The sequence below is a fragment of the Amblyomma maculatum genome, chromosome 5 (assembly GCF_055883805.1).
Source record: "Amblyomma maculatum isolate TAMU_Amacu chromosome 5, ASM5588380v1, whole genome shotgun sequence".
Classification (NCBI taxonomy): Eukaryota; Metazoa; Arthropoda; class Arachnida; order Ixodida; family Ixodidae; genus Amblyomma; species Amblyomma maculatum.
Window position 1 is genome coordinate 126,174,452 of NC_139348.1, and position 13,774 is coordinate 126,188,225.

A 13,774-nucleotide genomic window follows, 5' to 3' on the forward strand; every position below is an offset into this window, starting at 1 on the left:
TGCGCCGCACATTAAACTTAAGGCGGCGAGGACGTAGCAAGCTTCCCTCTCCACGACGGAAGTCCACTGAGATCCTCATGATGGCGCTCTGTTCCCGACCAGATACACGATCTTGGCTCCCAACGCCGTCCCCAAGGGCTTCGTTGATGCTAAAAACTGCGCCGAAAAGGTCATCGAGGCCATTCAACTCGATGCCAACGATTTCCGCTTCGGACACAGCAAGGCATGTACCCAGAGCAAAGCGAGGCCCAATCCTGCCCCTGCCCAACCAACCGACCCCGTGTCGTGCAGTGTTCGCCCATAGAATCGGGATCAGCGCCCATTGCGCTACATTTCTTGAGACCCGCCGATTTCGGCTAAATTGTTCTGGCACCAGGTTTGCCCCGAGTGGGTCAGCATGCGCTGCCGGCCCATACGCGACACACCCCTATTCCTAAAACACAGAAAACATGTTACAAACTGTGGGCGAACTGTACCGGCACAGGCGCGTGTTGTGTCCGAATGAACCCCCAGACACCCCATCCTATAAAAGAAACGCCTGAAACTTCCCCCTCGTAGTCACGTCCCCCCATGTAGTCGACCGCAGTCGGACAGCCTACCATAGAGGGGCGCTTTTTTCCGAAATGTGGTAAGTTCGTGCATTTTTGGACCCCAGTCCGAACACCCCTTCTTACGTCCTGCTCCTTCCACGTTTGGTGCCGATGAGAGGCAACGCCTTTTTTCCCCCATGCAACCTGAGGCTTTTTCCCTCTGGCAGCATGGTTCCCGCCCTTTACCATGCTCATGCATTTTGTATACCGCGAATTTTCGAGGCCTACCTTTGGGCATGTCCTCTTTTCAGCACGGTCCTTTTCCTTTACCCCATTTGCCGTCAAGCGCTACTGGAATAATCGCCTACACTTAAAGTACATAACACTGAGGCATTGACAAAAGCTAAACTCTGGAAATATTTGTCTGTTTCAAACTTGGAACTCTTTCAAGCATTTTGTTTAGTTCTGTTAGCTTCCATAAGAATTTAATGGGGAAAATAATGACGCTCGAACTTTCGTTAAAAACAAAACGCGTGGGATTGTGCCACAAATCGAGCAGTCCCAAAGAAGACCACGTGAGCTGCATCAATGTAGCTTGGACCTTTTGCGGTCCTAGATACGGCATCCTTGCCTGCGGTGAGCTTCCAGACTACTTCATCGAGGGAAGACAAGCGACGGAGATAATTATGAAACACACCAAAATTGACGAGCTTGAGTACCGCTATGGACAAGATAAGGTATGCCCAGCGGCGGCGCGCCCTTGGCTGCTGTTTCGCCCTCTCCTGCTGCTCACCTCTAGACCAACATCCGAGCTCGCACACAGTTGCCTTACACCCGAGAGCTCCACCAACTGCTGACCGCCAGCACGGTGCTTCTAGGCTTGCCAACTAACTCTTCCGTGCACTACGTGCAACGTTGCCATGGCGATGGTGGCCGGGCTTCGCTCCATCCTGGTACCCATTAATGGATAGGAGTTCAGTGAGGCTTTCAATGTCATCCAAATCATAGAAGAGAATCATATATTTTATGCCTCTAAATAGACTCTGGTCATCTACTTTGTCCAAACGCCAGCGTAGCTGCGTATGTGCGGCACATTAAAGGAGCTTTTAGTCACCATGTGCATTCGAGAATGAATGTGATCATTAGGCCTCCACAGCGGTGACCCAAGTGGGAAGAGTGACGGAGCGGAGCCCGTGCCTGTTTCCTTCCAGCTTTGGTTGTGCACACCAAACTGAGCCCTTCCTCCTGTTACGCATCCCCCCTGTCCTGTAGATACGCCATCCTTGCCCCTAACGCGCTCCCCAAAGGCTTCGTGGACGCTCGCGCCGCCACTGAGAAGTTGATGGACGCCATCAAACTGGACGAGGGCGAGTATCGGCTCGGATTCACCAAGGTACGTCCGTTCCCCTGCTCCCCATTTTAGTTTCCCCACTCCTTAAATGCCCTAAAAGGCGCTCTTTTGCTCTCCTTCTATTTATGGAACCCTACTGTTCTTTTCTCCCGTTTGTGTGGAACCCCGCTTTTGTTGATTGCATTTGCGTAACAGTGTTTGGAGTAGTAGATCAAAAAAGTACCATTGATGTAACTCCTCTTAAGGCGGATACATTTCAAATACATGTAATGCAGCCATTTATTTGAAAACGCAAACATTCATGAGAGTGGCCTCAGGCGAGTATTTTATTTTTGATGACAATTTTAAAATCATCGAGAGTAGCCAAAGCCTGGAATCTTCATAACCATAGCTGTTGAAAATGTATAAAATACCGCTTTTCGCGGTAAGTTTCTCCAGCTGCCAAGGTTTATTGCCACGATGAATTACTTTTGTGAAAACTTTTCAGCTTGAAGTTTACCTGGCTAATGATATTCGGGTGCAAATATTTGTTAAATAATGCAAGCTAGAAAATACTACGTTGAGCGATTGTGCAATGCAAATTATTTAGAACTATTAACTGAAAATATACATGTTATATTAGTGCAGTTCTATTTGATTAAAGTTTAGTATTAGTATTTTTGTATGAAAAAGTGCACTTAAGCCGTTGGAGCAGCAAAAATGCCTTGTTTGTGTTTAGAACTATTATCTGAAAATATACACGTTATATCAGTGCAGTTCTATTTGATTTGTACGAAAAAGAGCACTTAAGCCGTTAGAGCAGCAAAAATGTATTGAGTGTACCTAGTGCACAAAAGGGCTAACCTCTTCTTCTGTGCCGTCCAGATCTTCTTCAGGGCGGGCGTATTGGGTCGCCTGGAAGAACTGCGTGACGAGCGTCTCGGCAAGATCATCACCATGATCCAAGCCGCTGTGCGCTGGTACATCACCAAGAAGCACTTCCAGAAGCTCAAGGAACAGAGGTAATGACTTCAGACTTTTTCTCTTGCAGCCATATAAGATTTAATTCATAATCCCACCATATTGATTACCCGAGCGTGTACTGCGAATGGCTTGACAGTCGTGATTAGGTAAAAGGGAAGTTACTGATTTTAAGAGTCTTTGAAGCCCATGACGGTTGTAGTGTAATGGACTGATTTGCCTTTACAGCTGTTCTCCGCTTGATCGACGGGGCTAACAGGGAACAATTCACACCTAGCATTGTTTTTTGAGTTTCCATGTGACTCGCTCTCTTTACAGGGTGGCGCTGCTGGTCATCCAGCGCAACCTTCGCAAGTTCCTCCAGCTGCGCAACTGGCTGTGGTGGAAGCTGTACAGCAAGGTACGGTCCTATGAAATATTTTCTTTTGGTTGCCCATAAACGGTTACTGATAACTATGGTGGAACTAGCACGCACTTCCAATGCGCGTTTTGTAGCTGAGACTATATGGGTTGTATTAAAATTGAAGAGCTGTGAATGTGAGTAACATCGGCCTACGTACCCGTGCAGGTCAAGCCCCTGCTGTCCGTCGCCCGCGTGGAGGATGAGCTCAAGGCGCTCGAAGAGAAGCTCAAGAAGACACAGGAGGCCCTGGAGAAGGAAGAGAAGCTGCGCAAGGAGCTCGAGGGTCAGAACGTTAAGGTGCTGCAGGAGAAGAACGACCTGTTCCTTCAGCTCGAGGCTGAGCGCATGGGCGCCGGCGATGTGGAGGAGCGCCTGAACAAGGCCCTCACGCAGAAGGGAGACCTCGAGAGCCAACTGCAAGAGCTCACCGACAGGCTCCAGCACGAAGAGGAGGCGCACGGCCAACTCTCTACGACCAAGAAGAAGTTGGAGGGTGAAATCTCCAGTCTCAAGAAGGACATTGAAGACATGGAGCTGGCGCTGCAGAAGGCGGAGCAGGATAAGGCCACCAAGGACCACCAGATCCGCAACCTCAATGATGAGATCCAGCACCAGGACGAGCTCATCAACAAGCTGAACAAGGAGAAGAAGCAGCTGCAAGAGCAAAACCAGAAGACCGCCGAAGATTTGCAGGCCACCGAGGACAAGGTGAACCACCTGAATAAGGTTAAGGCTAAGCTGGAGCAGACACTCGACGAGCTCGAGGACTCGCTGGAGCGCGAAAAGAAGGCCCGCGCCGACCTCGAGAAGAACAAGCGCAAGGTTGAGGGAGACCTCAAGCTCGCCCAGGAGGCTGTCGCCGATCTCGAGAAGCACAAGAAGGAGATGGACCAGAACTTGCAGCGTAAGGAGAAGGAGATGGCCAGCCTTGCCGCGAAGCTGGAGGATGAGCAGGCGCTGGTCGCCAAGCTGCAGAAGCAGATCAAGGAACTCCAGGTAAGCCTCCTTAACTCTTGTGTTCGCTTTAATGGCCTAAACGTTCTTGTTCTCAGTATATGAATGCAGCCATGGCTCTAAATGGAATGCTTGAATTGATGAATCTCCTTTAATATGCCTATCCTTTTCGTGTAACACGAGGGAAGTTTTAAGTAGATGGGCTTATTTAGCCTTCGTACAGGTATTTTAAATGTTCTAAGGACGAGGAATTAATTTGTAAATCATGGCAGAAAGGACAAACGGTATTGAACAGTGGCTTTCATGCAATCAGAGTTGTCAAGGTTTTGCGTGAATTTTAATTTTTATTTGTATGCATAATAGAAATGCATGCATTGTGGGCTCTTCGCAGGAATAGCAACCACACACGTTTGCAGCGAGATATCATAATGAATAAAAAATGTGTCGTCTCTTAACTCTGTTACATGAACAAAAGAAAAACACTTCGTCCAGGATATGCCCTCTCATGGAAAACCAGTAGCTTAATACTGATTTAGTAAATCAGGGGTCCTTACTTACCAATGAACTTAAGGCAAGAAGCAGACTGGACGAAACCGTGTTGCACAGCACGTGATATTTCTCTCTCTCTCTCTCTCTCTCTCTCTCTCTCCACTGATCTTGAATAATTTGACATTCTTAATATTGTGTTGTGATGCAGAATTCGACCTATTTCGTACTTCGTAGACGTTCGAACGTGCAACAGCGAAGATTTAGATTTCAATACCTGTTACACTTCGAGTGTGCGGACATATGAAGATTTGTATTCTCGGCTCGACGGACGGTTTTGCTGAAAGACCAAGAAACATAACCCAGAAAGAGGGCCAAGAACGCTTCTGTTTCTTGTTATTGGGTACACTGCTCACAGGAGCCATATAAGGAAAGCTACTAAAAAAGATCCGTGACACAGAGTTTACGTGGTGGTGTCAGTTTGTTTTGTTCGAAAACGACTAAATGCCGTGACCGAGTTGTCACGTACACATTGGTTTGCCTTTTTCGTCGCCAGCTATACACAGAAATTCGAGCGTTTGTCGGCGTTTCTTTCTCAATTTTGGATGAATGCGAATTTGGTGTGCCTACAAAACGTTTCTTCTTTCTCCAAGAGACGTGTACAAAATTACCGGTGGCCACTCTTCTGACATATTGGGCTGAAATAAGCGTGGTTCTTTGCTTGACAAAGTGATGAAGTTTGCCCAATGAAGTGTGACAAATCGTGACAGCGAGACGCTCAGGAATGTGGAGTATGTGTCCCAAAATACCTACTGAAAAGAAAGAGACGGGTGTTTCCAGTGGGAAAAAAATAAAAAACGCAACCGATTAGCGGGTCCAAAGAAAGTCATATCTTACCTGCTTCTCACCTAAAAAACGAGACAGCGTGCCGTCAGTGACGTTTTACGGGCCTAGAAGCGTCCTTGAGCCCTTCTTGCATCGTCTGCCTGGCCGCTCTGAAGCCAAACCCGGCGCGCTTCGAAACCACGTGACCGCAGGCCGTTGCACCGAGCGAACCTTTCACCAGGTGAAAAGCAGACGGGGAAGTGTGACGGACCGCAGACCCGAAGTGCTAAAAAAACGGGAGGCGTTAGGGAGGGACTAGAAAGTCGTCCAAAGGCGTTCGCCCCCTCCTCGCCGCCGCGCTGCCGGTGAGTCAGGAGGGAGCGTCAACGCCGGCGAGCGCGCACATATTTCTGGCCGTAGGTATTTTTGGTGAGCGAACGGCCCGGGGCGAGAGGGTGGCAGCTCGGATTTCCCGAAGCCTAGGAGGCTCCCCCCTTTTAACGCGTGGCCGCCAGGACCGAACCGTCAGTACCGACCCGAGCGAACCGCGGTGCTCCTCGCTCCCTCTTCGACGACGACATGGACAGCTCCTCCCCGCTCGAAGCAGCGTACGCCGTCGCTAACGGCCTGGTCAACGGCGTGACCAACGGCGACGCCGGCCTGGTCAGCCACAGCGCGGTTCCCCCTGCGACCAGAAAGCCCAAGGGTGTGGCTACTGCCGGCGACGCGCTGCTCGGGGACTCCTTCTACCCGCTGCAGAAGGGCCCCTACATCTCGCCTAACTACCGACTCAGCGCCGAGAGCAAGCGACTCGTTCGACAGGCCCAGGAGCCTATTCTCGCCTCCAGCCCGGCTACCGTTCACCTCATCTATGAAGTAGGCCTCGCTCTCCCAGACGGGCCGTGGCTGTTCGCTAGTGTTGCTGCTACTGTGTGCCTGTGTGGTGTCGTCGCTTCGCTAACCACTCTGGGATCACAGGGCTTGAGCCGAGGCCCACGCGGATGCCCACTGTCCGGCGTGTTGCCTAGCCCGACGTCCTGTGCTTGCCGTGCTGTCGTATCGTCTTCGTCGGCTGTGCCTAGAGCATGCTACAGCGGGGCCCTTCTGGCTCCGCTGCGCTTGTTCCCTCGGGGGACTCGTGATGTACGCTTTGCTACCGGCTCTAACGGGGCGATGTAGCCGAGTGCGGGGATGCCGCCGTCCCCTGGGCAAGGACTACGCAAGTGTGTGGTTGCTTCTGCGAGGGCCCGCGCTTTCTGTTTTTGTTGAGGCCTCTCTGTCATACAATGTGGCCTTCTGTTCTAGGCCCGCATCGAGGAGCTCGAAGAGGAGCTGGAAGCTGAACGCCAGGCTCGGGCCAAGGTAAGCATACATGCTGATGCATTCATAAACTTTTTTCTTTCGGTTTTCCTTTGGCATGGGGAGTCAATATTGGCTATTCTGGTCGGTTAGATTGTCGCAAAGCATTTTTCAATAGACGTCAACTATGTAGACTGCACTACACTTGTCACCTACGTCGGCTTTGTACCTTTACTGCGAGACTTCGATAATCTCAGTGTTAGCATAGCATAGCTCTTAATGCCTAACTGAGAACGCATTAACAAGGAGGTAATCAGTACGCTGTGTCGTGAATTATCTCCAATGGCTAGCCGATCCTTCAGCAACAGAAGGTTGCACATACTGTGCAGCAACATTAATGAAGCAATCATGCTGCCAAAGTGTATATCATATTGCCGGGTATATTTGACCTCATACAAAACCCAATAGAAGGAGGTTACCTCTCCTTGCGCCGTGGTCGAGTGGGCAGGTTTAATCTTTGATAACACCACAAACTACTGACTACGGGTTAGTCATTGTTACCAGTCTCTGGCCAGGTGCTTTGCGTTTGCATACATAGTCAGTAGTCTGTAGTATCTGGCCATCTGGCCAGATACTGGTAACAATGAATAATCCGTGAACATCTGCTGGCAGCGAGTAAGCTACTTCAGCGGGGCTATCGGCTTAAGCTAGGAACATGCCTGAAGTGGAGTTTATTAAAGGAGCGAAGAAAGACGCCGTACTTACCACTGTTTCCGATATCTTCGCTACAGGCGGAGAAGCAGCGTGCCGACCTCGCTCGTGAGATCGAAGAGCTGAGCGAGCGGCTCGAGGAGTCGGGCGGTGCCACGTCGGCACAGGTGGAGCTGAACAAGCGCCGCGAAGCCGAACTCGCCAAGCTGAGGCGCGACCTCGAAGAGTCCAACCTGCAGCATGAGCAGGCAATGTCCAACCTGCGCAAGAAGCACAACGACTCGGTCGCCGAGCTCTCTGAGCAGATCGACCAGCTCAACAAGCACAAGGCCAAGTGAGCTACGATACTGTATTTAATTGCCATTTTATAGACTGCCAAGGATGGTGCGCGCGCGAAAGAATCCCCCTCGTAAGCTGCAGTGAGGGTCCCTTGAAGCTGTTCTACATATGACGGTGTATTCGCTATATGATGACTCTTAAGGATAACGCCTCCTATCCAGCGGCGCTTTGGCAGGTAGAGAGAACGTGTACCCTACGGACCACACCTGAAGCGCATTGCGTAAGTTGAGCTTAGCTACTGATTGCCCACGAGAAAAAAATGGTATCGTGTAAAAAAAAGATAGGTCGTGAAGCTAAGTACTCTCTGCTTCATCACTGTCCTTTTGAACGCTATGCAGGTATGTTATCCGTAGCTAACATAGCTATCAACAGTGTGGAAAAGCAGAATTAGTCATCGTTATTTGGTTAAAAACCATTGCCACTTAGGTCAATTCGTATAAGAGCTGGGCTCTTCTAATGTTTCGTCTCTGCTAAGGGTCTTCGGCATTTTCATTTTCATTTCTTGCTGACGCAACGAACTTTACTTGGCGTGCGTCCTTTTTACTTATGGCTTCACTATCTTCACTTTTTGCTGCGAGATCGCAAACACTGTGAATTATTTTACACTGTGATGCATATTGGTGGCGCCTGTTTTTATTGTGGCATGCGCGATTTCTTTTCTTTTTTTCTTTTGACCAATTCTCTTCGATGGCGCGAGTTTTATGTGCCATTTTTGCGACGGGAAATGCTTTCTTTCGACGGCATCTCTTGCCTTCCTCACTGAGGCCAGGAACATGGCCGGTTTTTCTAACAACCCTTTGGCCCTACAGGCTGGAAAAGGAAAAAAGCCAGATGAAAAGCGAACTGGACGACATGCGTGCCAATGTTGACCACCTTAACCGCGATAAGGTAAAGATCCCGTTGCCGTTAGTTTGGTTATCTCCTCCCTATATCCGCGACGGCCCGCATCACGCCCAGCCCGCCTTCTCCAGACCCGCAACAGAATGACAAACGCACCATCCCGCAGATCCGTAGGTCACCCAGATGTGTGAACCTGGAATTGAGCCCCGGTTTCTCTCCCTCCTCCCACTTTCCCACCTCCCCGACCGTGTGCTTAGAGTTGAGAAGGAGCGCGCTACCCTGGCTGCCGAAGTTTCCGACCTCCAATCCCTCCTGGACCACAGCAACAAGTCACAGGTAGCCCTTCCCTTTGAGACAGAGCACACGTTCCAATCCACTTGCAAACAACCTTGCCTGCGGACCACCCAGCAGTTAAACCCAAGGGTTCCTTCCCCTTCTCATGAAAAGGCGGCACTATGTCACGTTTTCTTCGGTATCTCGAAGGGTTGACAAACATGCCCTTAGAATGTAACTTTGGCAAGGTTGTGAGCGAGCGGAAATGGACCGTTGTCGACTTGCATCGTGTAGAGCACGCACTCTTTTAACCTATTCCTGTCTTGCTTCCTCGTGACCTTGATGCATGACCCTCATCCTGAAACAGAAGCTGAGTGATCTACAGTAGCCCTGCTTTTCCTCTTGCCTGATGGTTTACACTTCTCTATTGATATTGACACATTGTCGCGGCAATATGTTATCGGTTACTTCACATCTTCCCTACCATCTTACCAGCTAAATTAAATTATTAAAAGAATCATTTAACCCACACTTACTTATTACGTGAACGCACTTTGGCACTTCAACGACTATACTACATTGCTTACGTGTGAAACGAGGTTTACCTACACTTATGCAAATCAGGGCATCCTACTGTTTCTAATGACAATATTCTTTTTCAACACTGACACACCTCGCGAGAACCACGCTTGATGTCAAACACTGTCACTAAACACCTGACATCTTATTCTGACAAGTATGAAGCACGACATGGTATGTGCACACGTTCGCACTCGCTAACCACTGGTAACACATTTTTAAACCAATGACTACGCAACATCTGACTGGCGCTCTGTTTCTCCTCCCACCTCGACCAAAACAAGGCTAACGCTGAGAAGCAGGTGAAGCAACTGGAGGTGCAGCTCGCGGACGCCCAGTTCAAGCTGGACGAGACCAACCGGACACTCAACGACCTTGATGGCACCAAGAAGAAGATGGGCGTCGAGAACAGCGAGCTCCAGAGGCAGCTTGAGGAGGCCGAATCGCAAGTGGCGCAGCTCAACAAGATCAAGGCTTCGCTGGCCACGCAGCTTGAGGAAGCCAAGCGACAGGCCGACGAGGAGGCTCGGGTGAGTGTCCAACACGTTGTTCATCAGGCTCGGGGTTTTCCAAGGTTACAGTGCCTTGGGAGCCTTCGCGGCATCCTTGTTCTCATGATAACTTGTGATTAGAACTAACCACATGGTACTACCGTGACCAGACAAAGGATTTCCCTCAATGAAGCACCCTGCCACTTTTTATTGAGAAACCTTTGAGCACGGACGAAATGCTCACACGCGCTCGCTCGACGATTGCAGGAGCGTGCTGCCATCCTTGGCAAGTACCGCAACCTTGAGCACGACCTGGACAACCTGCGCGAGAGCATCGAGGAAGAACAGGAAGCAAAGGCCGACTTCCAGCGCCAACTCAGCAAGGCCAACGCCGAGGCTCAGCTCTGGCGCTCCAAGTACGAGAGCGAGGGCCTGGCGCGCCTGGAGGAACTCGAGGAGGCCAAGTGAGTGTGTTCTTCGTGCAGCTTTTTGTTGTATTCACAAATAATTTTAAAGCCTAGTCAGATGATACTGTCGCACATAAGCTTCATAGTAAACGTGCACTAGGTTTCTTGCCCCATATGAGCATAATTTAGAATGAATCTTCTTTGAACGTTCCCGCATTGGGTGTATAAACGGTGTAAAAGTATACCTGAGCTAATGCTGGTTTTTTCACTCTTCTGGCATGCAGGCGCAAGCTTCACGGCAAGCTCCAGGAGGCTGAGGAGGCCATGGAGCAGCTGAACGCTAAGTGCAGCGGCCTCGAGAAGACCAAGGCGCACCTGCAAGGCGAGCTCGAAGACATGTCCATCGAGGTGGACAAGGCCAACGCTCTCGCCTCCTCGCTTGAGAAGCGCCAGAAGTCTTTCGACAAGGTATGCGCCATTATCACCCGCCTGCCGTTCGCAGGCTGTCGGTTTCGGTGGGGTTCGTTCCTTCCCTCATAGGCCCACCTCTCTGCAGGTTATCGCCGAATGGAAGGCCAAGGTTGACGATCTCGCTGCCGAGCTCGACGCGTCCCAGAAGGAATGCCGCAACTACTCCACCGAGGTGTTCAAGCTACGTGCCGCGTACGAAGAGAGCCAGGAGCACTACGAGGCAGTCAAGCGCGAGAACAAGAACCTCCAGGACGAGATCAAGGACCTGATGGACCAGCTGGGCGAGGGTGGCCGAAGCGTGCACGAGCTCGAGAAGTCTCGAAAGAGGCTCGAGATGGAGAAGGAAGAACTGCAGGCTGCGCTCGAAGAGGCTGAGGCTGCGCTTGAGCAGGAGGAGAACAAGGTATGACTTATTGGGTTTATCTGCTTACTTGTGACGTCTTATATAGATATTCCACCAAATGTATACACACTCAAGGGAAATATGCGAAATATTAAAGTTAAACCGCGAGGTTCACGTATGGGAGATTCTACGAAGGTCAATATCCTGTGTCGTTATTCGTAATGTACGCGACTGTACTGACAAGACCTCTTGCTTTGCAGGTGCTGCGTGCCCAGCTCGAGCTGTCGCAGGTGCGGCAGGAGATCGACAGGCGCATTCAGGAGAAGGAGGAAGAATTCGAGAACACTCGCAAGAACCACCAGCGGGCTCTCGACTCCATGCAGGCCAGTCTCGAGGCCGAGGCTAAGGGTAAGGCCGAGGCACTGAGGCTCAAGAAGAAGCTGGAGAGCGACATCAACGAGCTCGAGATTGCTCTCGACCACGCCAACAAGGCCAACGCCGAGGCCCAGAAGAACCTCAAGAAGTACCAGCAGAACGTCAAGGACCTGCAGACTGCCCTCGAGGAAGAACAGCGTGCCCGTGACGAAGCCCGCGAACAGTACGCATCGGCTGAACGCCGTTGCAACGCTCTTCACGGCGAGCTGGAGGAAAGCCGCCAGCTGCTGGAACAGTCTGACCGCGCCCGTCGCGCCGGCGAAGCCGAGCTCAGCGAGATGCACGAACAAGTCAACGAGCTCTCCGCTCAGACCGCCTCTCTGTCTGTGGCCAAGAGGAAGCTCGAGGGAGAAATGCAGGCTCTCCAGGTGATTATATTCTCTTGCAACCATGACGCGTTGGATGGATATGTAGTTTCCACGTCCTTAAAACTTTTTCGTATCAGAGCTGTGCTGCAGCCAATGCAAGGCATAAAACATCCGAAGTGATCATACTGAGGCCAATTGTCTGCCTTTGTATTTAAGCTGAGAACATCAGTATGGTCTAGTAGTATTTTCACCATATGACTTACCCTAAGCGTACATGCTTTCAAGCACACTCCCGCTTTTCTCAAGACGATATAACATATATTAGGCTCTCCGTGACAGTGTAAGCCTTTTTGTAAGAACTCCTTTTTTTAAACACCTATTTTTTGTGAAAACTCCTTCTTCAGAATTATTGATGTTACTTACCACCGTGCTTTCGAAAACTACACCCCCACAGGCTGACCTCGACGAGGTGCTCAATGAGGCTAAGCAGTCGGAGGAGAAGGCCAAGAAGGCGATGGTGGACGCTGCCCGTCTCGCCGACGAGCTGCGCGCCGAGCAAGACCACGCCCTGCAGCAGGAGAAGCTCCGCAAGGCTCTCGAACAGCAGATGAAGGAGCTCCAGGTGCGCCTGGACGAGGCTGAGGCCGCTGCTCTCAAGGGCGGCAAGAAGATCATCCAGAAGCTGGAACAGAAGGTGCGCGAACTCGAAAACGAGCTGGAGAACGAGCAGCGCCGGCACGGAGATGCCGCCAAGAACTTCCGCAAGGGCGAGCGCCGCATCAAGGAACTCCAGTTCCAGGTACGTCGCTCTCAACAGTGGGAAATCTATAGCTTATGTTTCTGCTGTAAATTTGTAGAGGATTACGGCTTACAGAAAATCTGCGGTCAATGTACATTAGCTGATCTTCCTCGCAAAATACATTGTGCAGAATTACGCTAAGATTGCGAATGTTTGAAATCAATAGGCATGCCTAGCATACTAGTAAGAAGTCTAAGAAAGGCGCGTCTTGGTAATGATTACGCATTATAAGCATAAATAAGTGGACAGCGAAAAGGCGAAATCTAGTATTCATTTTCCAGTTTAATGGCTAGCGGGTAGGTATAGCGTCGTCAACTTTTAGCAATAACACGGTCACGGCTTTCAAGCCAACTTTGCGTCCAACTAAGGTGCGCCTCGAAGCAAAGCGATACAAGCACAGAGGGTCACAGAGGTGGGGCTTCTCATGGCCAGCCGTTCAGGCTTATTGCGTGACCGGGTCGCACACAATGGCACTTTGAAAGACGTGGACGACCCTGTACATTCTCTTGGTGCTTGTTCTTGACAACTGCGCGCGAATGTGTGTCTGAGTGTTCGCCCTTTCTCGCGTCGCGCAGGCCGAAGAGGATCGCAAGAACCACGAGCGCATGCAAGACCTGGTGGACAAGCTCCAGCAGAAAATCAAGACGTACAAGCGCCAGATCGAGGAGGCTGAGGAGATTGCTGCTCTCAACCTGGCCAAGTTCCGCAAGGTGCAGCAGGAGCTTGAGGACGCCGAGGAGCGCGCCGACATGGCAGAGAACACACTCGCCAAGCTGCGCGCAAAGAACCGCAGTTCAGCGTCCGCTGGCCGTGCCATGTCTCCCGGACTGGCCGGTGCACCCCTCCGGACCTAAGCATAACACCGCCACCTCTACTTGTCTTTCTTCTGACCCCCTGCCAATATCAATACCACTATGGCTGCTCGCAAGCAGCCAACAAACGACGGAACAATAAACGACACTTTCCAAGA

General features: G+C 50.8%; 1 protein-coding gene across 13 annotated transcripts in view; it reads left to right on the forward strand.

Annotated features, from left to right (window-relative positions):
• Nucleotides 1-13,774, forward strand: part of Mhc (myosin heavy chain) — a 43,070-nt gene extending 29,296 nt beyond the window's left edge. For 9 of the 13 annotated variants that reach the window (XM_084604267.1, XM_084604264.1, XM_084604259.1 and 6 more), the window contains exons 19-32: nucleotides 103-223; nucleotides 2,746-2,882; nucleotides 3,160-3,241; nucleotides 3,410-4,240; nucleotides 6,815-6,871; nucleotides 7,600-7,853; nucleotides 8,956-9,034; nucleotides 9,835-10,080; nucleotides 10,309-10,505; nucleotides 10,733-10,916; nucleotides 11,005-11,322; nucleotides 11,523-12,065; nucleotides 12,460-12,804; nucleotides 13,380-13,774. In XM_084604267.1, coding sequence (XP_084460393.1) covers nucleotides 103-223; nucleotides 2,746-2,882; nucleotides 3,160-3,241; nucleotides 3,410-4,240; nucleotides 6,815-6,871; nucleotides 7,600-7,853; nucleotides 8,956-9,034; nucleotides 9,835-10,080; nucleotides 10,309-10,505; nucleotides 10,733-10,916; nucleotides 11,005-11,322; nucleotides 11,523-12,065; nucleotides 12,460-12,804; nucleotides 13,380-13,658 — 3,673 coding nt within the window. In that variant the 3' untranslated portion in view covers nucleotides 13,659-13,774. Of the gene's footprint in view, nucleotides 1-102; nucleotides 224-1,802; nucleotides 1,924-2,745; nucleotides 2,883-3,159; nucleotides 3,242-3,409; nucleotides 4,241-6,814; nucleotides 6,872-7,599; nucleotides 7,854-8,955; nucleotides 9,035-9,834; nucleotides 10,081-10,308; nucleotides 10,506-10,732; nucleotides 10,917-11,004; nucleotides 11,323-11,522; nucleotides 12,066-12,459; nucleotides 12,805-13,379 lie in introns of all 13 variants that reach the window. The other 4 variants (XM_084604271.1, XM_084604261.1, XM_084604265.1 and 1 more) reach the window with 1 other exon arrangement.